Source organism: Carlito syrichta, unplaced genomic scaffold, assembly GCF_000164805.1.
Source record: "Carlito syrichta isolate Samal-C Ts95f unplaced genomic scaffold, Tarsius_syrichta-2.0.1 Scaffold309773, whole genome shotgun sequence".
Lineage (NCBI taxonomy): Eukaryota > Metazoa > Chordata > Mammalia > Primates > Tarsiidae > Carlito > Carlito syrichta.
Genome location: NW_007253869.1, coordinates 794,988 through 809,902, shown reverse-complemented (window position 1 = coordinate 809,902; position 14,915 = coordinate 794,988). Strand labels below are relative to the sequence as shown.

The 14,915-nt window shown below is 49.3% G+C and overlaps 1 protein-coding gene across 5 annotated transcripts in view; it reads right to left on the bottom strand.

The window, feature by feature from the left end:
- Positions 1–387: 387 nt before the first annotated feature.
- Positions 388–14,915, bottom strand: part of ACIN1 (apoptotic chromatin condensation inducer 1) — a 42,534-nt gene continuing 28,006 nt past the window's right edge. For 2 of the 5 annotated variants that reach the window (XM_021717470.1, XM_021717472.1), the window contains 11 exons: positions 10,943–11,084; positions 7,461–7,503; positions 6,114–6,247; positions 5,864–6,016; positions 4,276–4,417; positions 3,732–3,877; positions 3,257–3,364; positions 3,010–3,117; positions 2,446–2,770; positions 2,244–2,344; positions 388–1,293 (listed from right to left, as the gene is read on the bottom strand). In XM_021717470.1, the coding sequence (XP_021573145.1) occupies positions 967–1,293; positions 2,244–2,344; positions 2,446–2,770; positions 3,010–3,117; positions 3,257–3,364; positions 3,732–3,877; positions 4,276–4,417; positions 5,864–6,016; positions 6,114–6,247; positions 7,461–7,503; positions 10,943–11,084 (1,729 nt within the window). In that variant the 3' untranslated portion in view covers positions 388–966. Of the gene's footprint in view, positions 1,294–2,243; positions 2,345–2,445; positions 2,771–3,009; positions 3,118–3,256; positions 3,365–3,731; positions 3,878–4,275; positions 4,418–5,863; positions 6,017–6,113; positions 6,248–7,460; positions 7,504–10,942; positions 11,085–12,575; positions 13,019–14,915 lie in introns of those variants that run through there. The other 3 variants (XM_021717473.1, XM_021717474.1, XM_021717471.1) reach the window with 3 other exon arrangements.

The following is a 14,915-nucleotide window of genomic DNA, read 5'->3' as shown; positions in this document are numbered from 1 at the left end:
CGGCGGGAGGGCGGAGGTGGGGACTGAAGCCTTTCACAGGGGCCAGTGGAGCGAGGAGGTGCTGCCCCCTGGTGGCAGCTGCGGGGAGCACCTGCAAGGTGGCGAGCGGGTGGCCGGTGCCTAATCCAATCGTGTCCAGGACTGGGAACCCGGACGCGCGCCCTCCTGGGGTGCCTCCACGAAAAAGGGCCGCCCCACTTCCCAAGGGGCTCCTCCTCTCTATCCTCGCGTGAAACAGCACAGCTTTGGGGTGGTTGGAGCCAAGACGCGATGGGAGATGGGGCCTAAATGAGTGCACGGACCCTAAGCATTGCTTGCTCGGGGCCAGACTTCCTTTTCAGTGTGGCTTCTCACCCAGGCCCTGCCCAACGAAAGCCACTCACACAGTTTAAAACTAAGTCAGATTTTTATTTTTTTCCATAGACCACATCATTTAATAATAAAAAAAATAAAAATAAAAATTGAACAAAAGGAAAAGGTGGATATAAAGTGGAACCGGTGGGCTTGGTGGGCTAGAGGCAAGGGCTGCAGGACAGAAGAGATTGGGAACTGCAGGGGCCCCGGGACTCAGGAGGAGACGCTGATTCAGCTCATAGGTGACCTAGTCCTGGCCCCGGCTGTTCCCAAGAGGAGGCTGTGAGTACCCAGGGAGGTGGTGAGCAGGATGGAGGAAAAATTAAAGAGGTTAGGGGCACCTGGTTGTTCCCCACCTCTGGCCAACCCCCTCCCTCCCTAACCTAGCTCTTGCCTCTCACAGACTTAATGGGAAATGAGAGGGAGGAGAGGGCCAAGTCCTCCAAGAGATAGGTTAAGGGGGGTGTGGGGGATAAGAATGGCCACTGTTCCATTTGGTATATGGGGACAGGTGGTTTGAAAGACTCTTGGTTCCAGGGTGGTGGAGATTGTACCCATCCCTCTGTGGCCTGTAACCCCCTGGGGCAGAGTGGCTGGTACTTGCAGCTTCAGCTAGCGGCGCCCACCCCGGTCCCGCACAGGTGTGCTCCGACTCCGGCTTCTGCTGTGGCGCTTGGTGTCTCTGCGATCCCTTTCCCTGCCTCGTTCCCGGTCCCTTTCCCTATCTCGATCTCGGTCCCCTCTGTCACGCTCCCTTTCCCTCTCTCTCTCCCTGTCCCTCTCGCGACTGTGCTCCCGTCGTTTCTCTCGCTCCAGCTGTCGGTTCCGTTCCCGCTCAGCTTCTTTCTCCCGCTCCTTCTGCTCTTCCTCCTCTTGTTCCTTTCGCCGCTTCTCTCGCTCCTTGGCCCGCTCAGCCCGTTCCGCCTCCTTCTGAACAATCTGCAGCCAGGCAGGAAAGGCAGAGAGTAGACACCTCAGCCCTGTTGCCATCAGTCCTTCTGTGCCTCATAGCTCAGGGTCAGTCAGCTTTGCTGTTTAGCAGGAAGGGGCCTCGGGCTCAGCAATCACATCTGTCTTTCTCAGACCACCTCTCTCCTCTGAGTTTTCAACTTTAAGACATGCGGCAGATACTGGCACCCTCCATAGCTATCATTACCCTAGATGTGAACCAACTCTTTTCTCTTTGGTTGAGCAGTATAAGCCTAAAATTCCCCAAAGGCCCATTACTAAGAAAAAGCAAAAGCTCTTGATGTTAAAAAGCAGAGATGTGGATGACTTTATAAAAACACAGTTTAAAACAGTTTCTTGGCCTGGTGTGGTGTAATCCCAGCACTTTGGGAGGCAGAGGTGAGAGGATTGCCTGAGCCCATGGGTTCCAGACCAGTTTGGACAACTCAACAAGACCTCGTCTCTACAATAAACCCCAAAATAGGCTGGGTGTGGTGGTGCACGTCTGTGGTTCCAGCTACTTGGAAGGCTGAGGTGGAAGGATCACCTGAGTCCAGCAGGTGGAGGCTGCGGTGGTCATGAGCATGCCACTGCATTCCAGCCTGGGTGACAGAGTGAGACTCCAACTCAAATAAAGAAACAAAACAAAAATAGTTATCTCAACTAACTAAAATCAAGATTCAAGCAATCTGATTGGCATTGCCAGCTTCCCAGACACCCACAAACCCCAGTTCCTGTCTGTATGTCCATCTTCACCCTCTTGGGCTTGGCTTCTCCATGGCATATTAATCAACTGAAAACTGCCTTCTTCTGTGGTGCTGTCTTTCCTTATCACCCTAAGACAATAAATACCTGGCTCTACTCACTCTCGCAGTCTTATGAATGCTCCCTCACGCTGACCTCAGTGCAACCCTAAGCAGGATACCAAGGAGAGCACTCACCTGGCTGTCAGTCAGCGGGAGCCAGTAGATACAGGGAGCCGCCTTGGTCTTTCGGAAAAGGTCATCCAGCAGCTTGGCAGGTGGTTCCTCCTGGGCTTTCTCTGAGATGGAAGAAAGTGAATCAGATTTGATGCATATGTTCCATCCCACTTGGGTTCCTTTCCCACCTACTAGTGGGTATGCGTGTCCCATAGCTAAGTACCTTTTTTCTCACTCTTCTTTTCTTTAGACTTCGCACGTTCCTTGCGGCGGCGGTCACGAGACCGGGATCGGGACCGGGGCCCTTCTCGAACTTTGTCCCGATCCCATTCACGCTCTGATCGAGTTCGCTCCCGCCGCTCCATTTCCCGTTCCCGCTCTGCCCACTGTTCCCGCACTGCCCGCTCCTGCTCCCGCTGCTCTGCCCGGGGGTGCTGTGGTGGCTGGACCGGAGGTGGGGGTGGGGGGTGCAGGGGCCGTGGTATCCCCTGCTCCTCTGTCTTGGTTTCAGAGGGACGGTCCACCAAGAGGCCCCGGTGATAATCCAGCTGCGGGCAAAGGAGGAACAAGTGCAGTCAGGATGGAGATATCACTCCCACTGAAGGAGCCTAGGTACCAGGACAGACACTTTGAAGCATCATGGTTCAGCTAAAGGAACCAAAGGAGGGGCATGCGGGGGAGGCAGAAGAGGGAAGAACAGAATCTCTTTGGCCAGGATGTCAGCTGGAAGCTAGCAGGTAATGGCCTTCCTTGCCCCTCACCTCCTTTCTCTCCCTAGGTTTCTTACCTCATCTTGTTCAGCATAGTCAGCACAAAGGAATTTGGGATTGGACTGGGGCCATTTGACCCCATGCAGAGCTGTACGGGTGGCAACGGCTTCCTCTACTGTCGAGTACTGGGAGAGTAAGGAAGAAGGCAGAGGGTCACAGTGTGCCTGCAACCTTTCCCACTCACAGCAACATACTTAAAGCGCCCACATTGGTCACAAAAGGAAATATATGCCACGACCTAAAGTATCAGCTTCTTCCCCTCACCGTCACAAAGCAATGAGACTTGATCTTGTCAATCCAGAAGGCCTCTTCTACCAAGGTTCCCGTCCGCCCCAACAACTCCTTCAATTGGCCTAAAGTGAAGGGACGAACCTGCCAATGCAAATGGACTTTCAGGGTCTTGAAGAAAGAAAGAACACTCATATTTCCAGTCTTAAGCTTTCCAAAGCTGTTATCACATAAGCAGTTTCAAGGTCTGGGTGAGGGCAGAGAAGTTAGGGACCCAGTAGCAAGAATGTGAAAAGAGTGGTAGCACCGATTGAGACATTATGTATGAAACCCTCTGCAAGTCCTCAAAACAACCCTGCAAGGTGAGAGTCCCCCCCCGCCCCATTTTTTGGATGAGGAAATAGGTTAACTCACTCAAGGTCAGATCTGAGTTGAACCTAGGAAGCATAAGTCCAAAGCTCAAGTTTGTAACCACTAAAACAAATCTGAAATGTGAGAAACAATGGCTTACCAAATTGGAGATATGGACAATGTTGCTGATCTTGCCCCGGGGTGGGGAGGGCACCTGGGCAGTTCGGACTGGGTCATCAATTGTAATGGATACTCCAGACTTCTGCTGGCTAATGGAACGTCGAGTTAAGGTGTCTCCTAAAGTCACTATCAAAGAGAACACAAGAACAGCTTTTGGTAGGAAAGCAATGCTGACTCTTACACCTTCAAGATGACTTGTACAGTCCCCTTTCTTTCATTCTCTACCAAGAAGCCACTCTTCCTTCTAAATGTGCTGAGCACCTATAATGTATACGGTTCTGTGCTAGGCTAACCTCCTAATTGAGGAGATTCGAAGATTAAACAAAGCCAGACAACAGGGCGTGGTGACCAGAGTCAAGCCCAGCCTCCAAGTAGCTTAATTAATATCTAGGAGGAATAGATGAGAGATAAAAAAAAAAAAATTACTGAAAGGAAGAAAACATTAAACGCCTTTAAAAGTCTAAATGAAGTGCACCGGGAATTCAGGCAGCTGCATTCCATTTCTTTCACAATGTGCCACCCACCTTTCTTTACTTCATGCTCCACAGGTGGGGGCAAGGCCACCTCTACTGACACCTGGGGAGGTACAGGAGGTTCGGCTTCAGGCTCCTTCTCTTCTTCCTCTTCTTCCCTCTGCCCATTCTCTTGGCCCTCTGCAGGTACGACCTATAAAGGTAGCAGAAAATGGAGGGGTTCTGCTAAACACCCAACTGGCATATTCCTCTCAGCTTTTGGTTTCCTGGGAGAGAGTAGTAGAATCAACCTAGCACATTTCCTCCAATAGGGGGAGATTTCATAACACAGTGTTCAGTTCACCCCCACCAGATCCTGGGGATTGTCAGCCTCAACTTTGCCTTCAGCAAAACTAAGGCAGAAGTTGTACATTTTTGCTGAACAGGGCAAGATAGTACCTTAGACTGTGCAATTCATAGCTGTTGCAACCACTCAACTCTAGTGCTACAGTGCCCAAGTAGCCATAGACAAAAGCAAATTGAATTGTTGTGGTTGTGTAAAACTTTTTTTTTTGAGTTGGAGCCTCATGTTGCCCAGGCTGGAGTGCACATTCATGGCCACCCCAGCGCTGATCTGCTGGGCTATGGTGGTTCTTCCACTTCAGCTTTCCAAAAGTAGCTGGAACTACAGGCACACGCCACCATGCTCGGCTAATGTTTTGACTTAAAAAGTAGCTGGAAATATAGGCACATGCTACCATGCCTGGCTAGTTTTTTAAAATTTTTTTATTTTTTTGAGTTGGAGTCTCACTCTGTTGCCCAGGTTGGAGTGCAGTGGCATGCTCTCAGGGGATCCTTCCACCTCAGCCTTCCAAAAGTAGCTGGAACTACAGACACATGCCACCATGCCCGGCTAATGTTTTGACTTATTGTAGAGATGAGGTCTCACCAAGTTGCCCAGGCTGGTCTCAAACCTGTGAGCTCAGGCAATCCTCTCACCTCAGGTCTCCCAAAGTGCTGGGATTATAGGTGAGCCACTGTGCCTGGCTTTTTAAAAAATTTATTGTAGAGACGAGGTCTTGCCAAGTTGCCCGGGCTGGTCTTGAACCTGTGGGCTCAGGCAATCCACTTGCCTTGGCCTCCCAAAGTGCTGGGATTACAGGTTGAGTCACTGAGACTGTCCATTTTTTGTTTTTTTTTTGAGTCGGAGTCTCACTCTGTTGCCCAGGCTGGAGTGCAGTGGAACGCTCACGGCCACCCCAGCGCTGACCTGCTGGGTTCAGGCAATCCTTCTACCTCAGCCTTCCAAGTAGCTGGAACTACAGATACGTGCTACCACGCCTGGCTTATTTTTTTTTTATTTATTGTAGATACAAGGTCTCACCAAGTTGACCAGGCTGATCTTGAACCCCTGGGCTCAGGCAATCCTCTCACCTTGGCCTCCCAAAGTGCTGGGATTATAGGCTTGAGTCACCGTGCCTGGTCAATAAAACTTTATAACAGGCAGCAACCTGGATTTGGCAGTCTGAGTCCTGAAAGTGTCATTAACCCAGCCTGCTGCACAGACGAGAAAGTTCCCTAGAACTTCACCATAGCTTCTTGGTTGCCTGCTCTGCATCCACTCCCTGCCTCCCCTGACAATGGGGTGCAGGAGCCTTACCTGAGTGACTGTCCGGCATATTTTCAGCCCCTTGTCATGGGTCCCATCGTCGCCATTACGTTCCGTCTCATCCTCAGAGATGCGGGAGTCATCGGCATGAAGATCCACAACAGCCTCCTGCCCCACCAGGGGTTTGATGTCGGGGATGAGGCTCTGGGACACAGATACCCCCCACCCCGTTACACTGGGCCCAGGTCTACTCCCACCTTAAGGTATTTCATCCTCCCTTCCCAGGCTCCTCCCACCTCACCTTGAGTGATTCAGTGGTGATACTGATGGAAGGTTTCTTCTGCGTAGTGGCTGTGCTGGCTCCCCAACGTCGTTTGCGACCAGGCTGGCCCCCCTCTGTGTCACTGTTTCCAGCTGGCACCCCCTTGGTAGCTGCTGTCCCCAAGAAATAGGACCCTACCCCACAATATCAAAATAAAAAATATGGATTTAAAAAAAAAAAAAAAAATAGGACCCAACAGTTAGCTGGTCTTAGGACCTCTGCTGGTTCACACCGTAATACCCACAGGTTTCCTTTGGCTGGAGTTTTGGTAAAAGGTTAACTTAAGGAAGTCATATTGGGGGACTGGGGAAAGCATGGGCCTCAGAGTAAAACAAAAAAGGGCTGGAGTTCCTTCTTGACGGATGGAAGCTACTGTCCTCGAAAAGCAACAAGGAGGGGTAGCTAGTTTGGTGAGCAGTTTAAACTTTTAGCAGTAGGTAATAATATCTGAAGTAGTGGTGAAGAAAAATCTAGGACGTGGGAATGCAGAAGAAATAAGAAGACTACGTGACACTAAAATCTAAGTATAATTAATCATGTGATCTGGTCATCCTTTAAGTTAGTCTTCATACTACAGATTGCATTTAGGTTATAAACATCTATTATACTTTTGTAATTTAGAGTTCTCATTGGGAAATGATAAAAATGTTATTGCTTGAGGTATGGGGCACTTTGATTTTCTCAGATGCTGCTCTCTTAGAGTAAGAGAATAGGCCAAGCTTGGTGGCTCAGCCTGTAATCCCACACTTTGGGAGGCTGAGGTGAGTAGATTGCCTGAGCCCGCAGGTTCGAGACCCGCCAGGGCAACTTGGTGCGACCTCATCTCTACATCAAAAAATTAGCCGGGCGTGGTAGCGCGTGCCTGTAGTTCCAGCTACTTGGAAGGTTGAGGCAGAAGGATCGCCGGAGCCCAGCAGGTTGAGGCTGCGGTGGCTGGGAGCGTGCCACTGCACTCTAGTCTGGGAGACGGAGTGAGACTCCAACTCAAAAAAAAAAAAAGTATAAGAGAATATATTTATAGAATAAAGTATAAATTGGTTAGCATTACACAGCAGTCCCTGAAACTCACTCCTAAGTGTTCAGATATCTGAAAGAATTAATGCCTCTAAGACTAAATGGGAAATGGCCTGAGAGACCCCTCATCGTGTATTTCATTAAAATATGACAGGGAATGACTTTCAAAATGTAACCCGATATAGAAGAAGCAGATTTGCTAGGTAGAGGGGGCAACCCAGGAATGTCATTGAGAATGGGAATCTGTTTTTCAATGGATGCTGATTTTTATGGTATTATTGACCTTTATCAGGGATTTGGGGCTAGACTTACAGACAACGGAGATCTTCCTCTTGAATGATTTGGGCAGCGAGCTCTGTATAGAGAAGAAAAGGGGAAAAAAGAGAAAGAGAGACACCCCACAGAGAGGGGGGAAGGAGGTTAGATGGGGCAGTCTTAGCATAGGTTCCAAAGACAGAAAGAGAAAGACAGACAGACAGAGAGAGAGAGACATAGAGACGGACAGAGACCAAAACAGAAGCGGCAAACGGCAAAAACGAAGCAGAATAAATGCAAGTTAGAGAAAAAAAATAAAACTAAACACCACAGCAGGGAAAAGTCATCTAGTTTATACCACACTTGTGTATTAGCTTAACCAGAAATAAGCTGGAAGAGGAATTCAGTAGCCTCTCAACCCTTTAAAGATATTGGTGATGTCCTCCTCCACTATCTCTACAGGTCAAGAGGACATCAAGCCCAACAAGCTGTGTCCAGACAGAGGTCATCTAGTCCTCCCAGGTCCTTCCTTGCTAACTCAAGAAAAACATGAGGAAACAAGGAACATCTCTGTCTTTGGACAGCAACTTCACCAAGGCAACCTTCCTCTCCTCAATGCCCAGTTTGAAGTCCACCAACAATGGCTATGAGGTGCTTGGACAGCAGACTGTCATGTCACGATTGCCCAATCCCCATCAACTGTGGAATAGGGTAAGGCAGCCACAGACTCACTGGAGAGGAGGCTCCTAAGCCGCTTGCCAGCAGAAGCATAAAAAGGTGTCTTTGATAAAGGAAGGTTTTTATAAAGAGCAGACTGTTCCCAGGGAGATTCTTAGATTTTCCAACTACTGTAGGTAACTTCAACAGAGCAATGCTGTTCCCTCGCCAACCAGGGCTCAAGCCTTAGGGGCTCTGCCAAGGACCTGCAAGTTTTTGCTCCAAACATTCAGTGGGAAAAAGTCTATGGAACGAGTCAAAAAAGGGAGAGAGAGAAAAAGGGAATAGTACATTTTTAGATATAGGTGCTTATTTCTGGAAAAACTAAGACCACTATACCACCCTTCTAAAGGTAGGGCAGAACCCTCTTGATGAAATCTCTTTTCCCCACCCACCCTCCAGCCCCATTTGTGTCGTCTAACCAAGTCTCCTTGGTCTCTGTTAAAGGCCAGCCTGACTCCTAGGCGGGCCGCTCTCGATGGGTAAGTTAGTGAAAAAAACAACAAAAAAAAAGGTTTTAATTAAAACAGGAAAAACATGAACCAAATAAATAAATAAATCCAATAAAGAAATCAGAAAAATAAAGATAAAGGAAAAAAATAAAATAAAAGATTAAAAAAAGAAGAAAATAAAGAAGAAAATAAACTAGGAATATGACAAATGTTCCAGGTACCATCTCACACCTGGGATCTTCAGTTCAGCCAATCGCACCTCACTGTGTACTGTATCTAGTCAACCGCCGGTCCAATCAGAATGAGCCCTCCCTGCTAGGCGCTGTGCAATTGGTGGGGGGTTGGGTTGGCAAAAAAGGTGGGCGCACGGCGTGGTAGTCAGCACGGCACTGCCAGAGTCCTCCCAGGGGCGCAGGGGGGGCGGGAGGGAAACGTGTGGGGGAACGCTGCCCAGTTTCCATGATGTCAAGACAGTTCACTGGCGGTGGCCAGGCTCAGCGAGGGGTAGAGGGGGGGAAAAGGGGCAGAGACATCAGTCCTGGCCCTGTAGGGACATCATCTTGCAGTCCCTGATGAGATGGGCTGTAAGTCGCAGGAATGGTCCTTGCCTTTTATCGTGAGTGGCAGGCAGGACCCTATGTCCACCAGCGGCAAGCTGCAGCAATACCACCGACACTTGGAATCCAGGTGATGACTCCAGAGTCCCTTTCTCCTCGCCTGCAACTGGGGAGGGGTCCTCTCACCAAGTGGGGTCATGGAGTCTCTGATGACAGTAGCCTGGGGGTAGTAGGTGAATATCCCCAGGACGGCACACATTCAGCAGCAAGGTCAGAATACTTTTCTTCTGAGAGTTGTGGGTGGCATCTTCTCAGGGACTCCAGCTGAGACAGTGGTTCCAGTCGGGTGGATGAATGAGTCCCTGTCTCCAGGGCTGGAGGAAAAGTTGGAGCAACCAACGTGCTGTCCTTCACCATGGACAACAGGGACCAAAGGAAAGTCCATCTGATGAGCAAGTGGTGATACATGTGCTGGGCTGTCCTCAGCATTAAATCTCTGGGGCTCAGACCCTAGATTCCTCTGCAGGATTCCTAGTTGTCACAGCTTAAGCAGAGGCCCCACTCAGTGTTTTACAGCATGGCACTGTGATCACAAACTTTAGGAGGTCTTGGTGCCCTGGATGGGGATCCCAACAGTCTGTAGCATACAAGGCAACCCACAGTCCTCGAAAACGCAAGGGCATGTGGGCAGGCGCCTCAGCATTGGCACAAGCTCTTCTTGGGGTGTCCCAAGTAGGGAGATGATGCAAGTCCACCCCTTTCCAAATGGTTTTTGCTTTCTCAATGCAAGTCTCTCCAGAACAGTGTTCTTCTTGGCCCCCTGATGCAAGCAAGACAAGGAGGCAAAAGGGGGCCCATCACAGGAGCCCATATGCATGCCCCCCTCTGGCCAAGACACCTGGATAGCAGACTTGGCTCTGATTGGGCAGCTCAGTAGCAGCGGGTGGGTCCAGAGGAAGAGGCGGCATCAGCGATTGGCCAGTTGGGCAGGGTTATATTTTACGGGCGGATTACCGTACATGAGGTACTTGGACAAAGTTTTACGGGGAAGAAGGACCTTGTAATAAATAATATTCTGCACATCAAATCACTTTCACCGGCCCCCTCCCCCGCAACACACACCAGAGAAAGGCTACACACACAACAGTCCCTCCCACCCTGTCACCCCACTCCCAAGCCCAGCTAATTCTTTCTCTATTACTTTAAGAGCCAAGAAGACTTCGCTGGCACCAATAGGGGAAGCCCCCCGAATTGGGTGCAGGACACAAGGTAACATATATGCCAAAAAAGGAGGCAGAGGTTCACAGATAATAAGGAAGGGGCCTTCTGGATCACAAGTGCTAATTCTAAGTAGCTACATCTCTGCAATGAGACCACTTGGGGGCAGATGAGGAACAAAAATTCCTCAGCATGGCTGGTCTGGTGGAACCATCAAAGCCCACTAGATGGCGTTAGGCTCCACTAGGCTTTTAAAAAGGAGGGAAAGCTAAAGGAGTTACCAACGGGAGAGATAGCAGGTAAAGCTGTCTGGGACTTAGATAAAGGGCCATTATCAAACTTTTCAGTTAGTTACAAACTTCTAGAGGTCTGGACTGCAATACTTCCACAACAAGGAAAGGAGAACGAAGAGCCCTGTCCCCATCACAAGGGGTCTCCCTTGCTAAACCAGCGAATTCTCCCTTGGCCCTATCCTGACCCCCTAACCTTAGCCCTTCTCTTTACATTATCCCACTGTTTAAGGGATCACCAGAGTGGTCCACTCTTTCCCCTAGGTCCACTCCTGCCCACCCCAACAGGTGGCTTGGATATTTACCTCTTTCTTCTCCTCATCTTCAGCACTGCCCTCAGGGCGGTCATCATTGCTGACTTGGTCTGCAATAGGCATGGGAGGATCTGGAACATCATTTTCAGGTCTGGTTTCACTTGTGTCCATGGTCACTTCCTCCTTCTCCTCACTGACAGGATGGGGAGAGGTTGACAGGGAAGGGCAGGAAAGAACCAAGGGGAAGAGAGAGCAAGGTGTTAGTTTTGGGGTCAGAAAACCCTCATGCCTCATCACTTGGTTGGGATCAGGAGAGTTGCTTTTTAGATCAAGGCTAGAGACCCCGCCCCAATGAGAGAAGTGGGAAACCATTTTCCTTAGGGAAAGAGCATGGATCACAGCAACCACATCCACCCACTACCCAGATGGGATAAGCTGTTATGTGTGGGGTAAGGACTCCTCAACTATTCTTGAGTAGTAACTCACCAGAGCTCTCTTACATGAAAGGAGAAAACACTCTCCTCAGCAAACAGTCCCTCATAAGTTACTGTGATTTGCCTAGAACCCTGTGACTTCTCTATACCCTGGTCAGAGGCACCTTTATGTAGCAAGATACCATGAGAAACTAAGGGAAGCCTGATTCCTTAAGAAGACAAGAAAGAATGGCCATGGCTGTGGCAAATGATCCCAACCTGTGTTAAATCAACTGCTTAATAAGTAAAGGCCTGCTGACCTACAGGATCTGGAGGTACCAGGAATGGAGGAAATGGTGAGGGTGAGGGCTGCAGGGAGAATGTAGGGCTGGTGGAGGTTCAAGCTTCAACAAGGACCTTCTCTCATCCCAAGGGAAAAACTAAAACTGCTGAAGAGTACGAAAGCTCGGAGAAGAAAAGGGCCACTTTTACCTGCTCAGAGGTGCAGAAACTGTTCTTACATTCGGCTTTCACCCAGTTTCTCCCACTCCCTCATTTCAACTTCCAAGAGATAAAGAGAGCAGGCCTCCCATCAGGACACACCCTCCCCCACAACAGGCAGCTCGCCCCGCAAACACTGAGCCCACTCCCGCACTCTTAATCTCACAAGTTAGCTTCTATTTCAGGCAAAGAATTCCAGAGATTCACTTTAGATAAACTATCTCCCACCTTCGTTTTGTCTTCATCCCTAACTTCTACCTTGAATCTCACCCCCTCTGCCACCCAAATAGTGGACAAAAAACAAAAAACAAAAAATCAAAAACAAATCAAGATGACCAGAGGCCTAAGTCTCAGAAGGGGGGAAACCAAGCCTCCCCAGGCCGATAACCATCACCAGAAAAGTCAGCATTCCCAACAGGCTGACTGACACTCAGAGGTCAGAAGAACCTCCCCAGAGCAGTCAGGGAGGGATGCACGGTTTAGGGGGAGGGGAAATCGGAACTATGCCCCCAGCTCACAAGCCCCCACAGAAATATGAGATTGAGTTGCTTAAATCTAAAGAAAGGGCTTACCAAAAATATACCTATTTCCCACACAGAGAGGGCAAGTGGGGCCAATTAGAAACCGGGCAGGAAGGACAAAGGGGGAAAGCAGAATGACTGAAAACAAACCAAAACGAAAGGCGGAATGAAGGCCAGAGGAAAGAGAAGGAAGATGAAGGGAGCAAGAGCGGAGGGGAAAAGGAATACATGGAAATGTGAAGCTCTCACCCTTCTTTGCTTTCTGATAACATGATTTTTTTTCTCCCCCTGGAAGTGCTGTTTATCCCTTTCTGGAATGGAAGAAATAACAAAAACCAAACAAAAAAAATCCTAAAAAATTAAAAAAAAAAACACCTTCCTTGTCCCAAGATCCCACCACCTCCTCCCCGGCCACCCGATCCAGAGAGAGAAAATCGAGATGCAGCAACTGGGGATCCAAAAAATGGTAAATGGAAGGGGAGGTGGTGGTGGTGCGGGGAGGCTAAATAGATCTGGCTTTTAAGAGATAAGCGTTAAGTCCTCACGGCAAACCCCGAGTTCGGCTGGATTGGTCTCTCTGGAGAAGGAGGAGGAAGAGGGCCAGGCTGCTGGTAGTGGCTGGCTCTATTGTATTGGCGGAGCGGCAGCGATCAGCCGGAGACATGCAGGGGAGCCATCTTGCCACTTACCCAGCAGCCCGTGTGTGCGGATGGGGGAGGGCCCTGCTGCAGCAGGGGAGGGGAAAGAAAAGAGGGAGGGAGCTGAGTGAGCAAGGTTCTTATCCTCTGGCAGGCCACAGGGAGCTGACTGCCGGCTCCAGAGGCCTGGCCTTCTTTTCTCAGGTTACAACAGCAATGGAGGCCTAACCCCACAGGGCAAGGGTGCTCCCTCCAGGTCTTCCCAGGGGGTGGGGGTGGAGGATGGGGAGAGGGGAGAGGGGAGAGGAGAGAGGACACACAAAGTTGCAGCTGCTTAATTGGAAGATTCCAGAGAATAGAAAAGGTAAGCAAGCAGCAGAGCTTGGAGTGAAAAAGGATTATTATAGAAGAAAGACAAAGCCAAAGTCGAAAAATCATTAAAGAAATAATCAAAGTCCCCATTCCTCCCGCAGAAAGGAGGGGCATGAACAATTTTTTTTGTGCCTACCACTCTCTACCCAGGAAGCCAGTTATGAAACACTGAAACCAGATCAGATAGTCAGATGCTGCAGGTAGGGTGGCAGGATGGTAACTGTCACTATCCAATCACTATAGTAACCAGCTGTTCACTCCAGCAACGACCATGTTTTACTACTCCAACCCCCACTTTCCCCAGTGATGGAGGGAAGTGGGTAAGCAGAGTTTTTCTGAATTACCAATAGAAGGAGGGTGGGTGGGTTTCTCTGAAGAGATGACAGACAACTTTGTTTCATAGAGTCTTTAATAAGGTCACCCTGCCTCAGGGTCCACTGGAGTCAGAAAGGAAAAGGATAAACAGGGTAAGAAGACCTTGGGTAGCTGAAGCTCTAAGGCCGCTTGGAGCAAAGGCTCCAAGGCGAAGGCTCTGAAGTAGATAAGACAGTGAAGTGAGAGAGTTGTTAATAGGGTGGGGACGATCAGCAGGACAGAAAGTGACTGAGAACTAAGCAGAAAATATTATGGGCATCTTCACCAGACCAAATGTGAAGTAGGAAACAGAACCTAATGATTCAAAAAAGTGCTCAGTAGGCAGACAATATGCTTATTTGTTGACTGCAAAGGTGCTCCTTTTGTATCCTAGTAGCAGTAGAGGTGTTTAACATTGAGACGAGCTTCTGAGAACCTAACCAAAGCTCAGTATATCTCATGTGTAACACTTGAGCTTTTAGCCAGGAATGAAATTTTCTCCCTGCTTCAAATGTTAAACTTACATGCCAACTGCATGTTAAAGTGCCCATGTTTATACATTACTCGAAATATCCTCTTTCACACAGTGGTCCCTGTCTGCTCAGAATAAGAGTGAGGATTCTGGAGCCAGACAGGCTAGGGCCTAAACTTGGCCCTGGCCCCACCCCCTCTTACAAACTGTGTGATACTAGGCAAATTCTTGATCCTCTCAGTGTAACTGTTTCTTTTTTTTTTTTTGAGTTGGAGTCTCACTCTGTCACCCAGACTGAAGTGCAGTGGCCACTCCCAGCCACTGCAGCCTCGACCTGCTGGGCTCCAGCGATCCTTCCGCCTCAGCCTTCCAAGTAGCTGGAACTATAGGCGCGCGCTACCACACCCGACTAATTTTTTGATTTATTGTAGAGATGAGGTCTCGCCAAGTTGCCCAGGCGGGTCTCGAACCCGCGGGTTCAGGCAATCCACTCACCTTAGCCTCCCAAAGTACGGGCGTACAGGCTGAGCCACCGAGTCCGGCTATGTTTCTTAATCTATAAACTGAATATAAAACAATACCAATCTCATTGACCAGTGTAATAAATGTTCGCTCTTAAAAAGTCTGGTTTAAGCCAGGCTCGGTGGCTCAGCCTGTAATCCCGTGCCTTTGGTAGGCTGAGGTGAGTGGATTGCCTGAGCCCGTGGGTTCGAGACCTGCCTGGGCAACTTGGCGAGATCTCATCTCTACCTG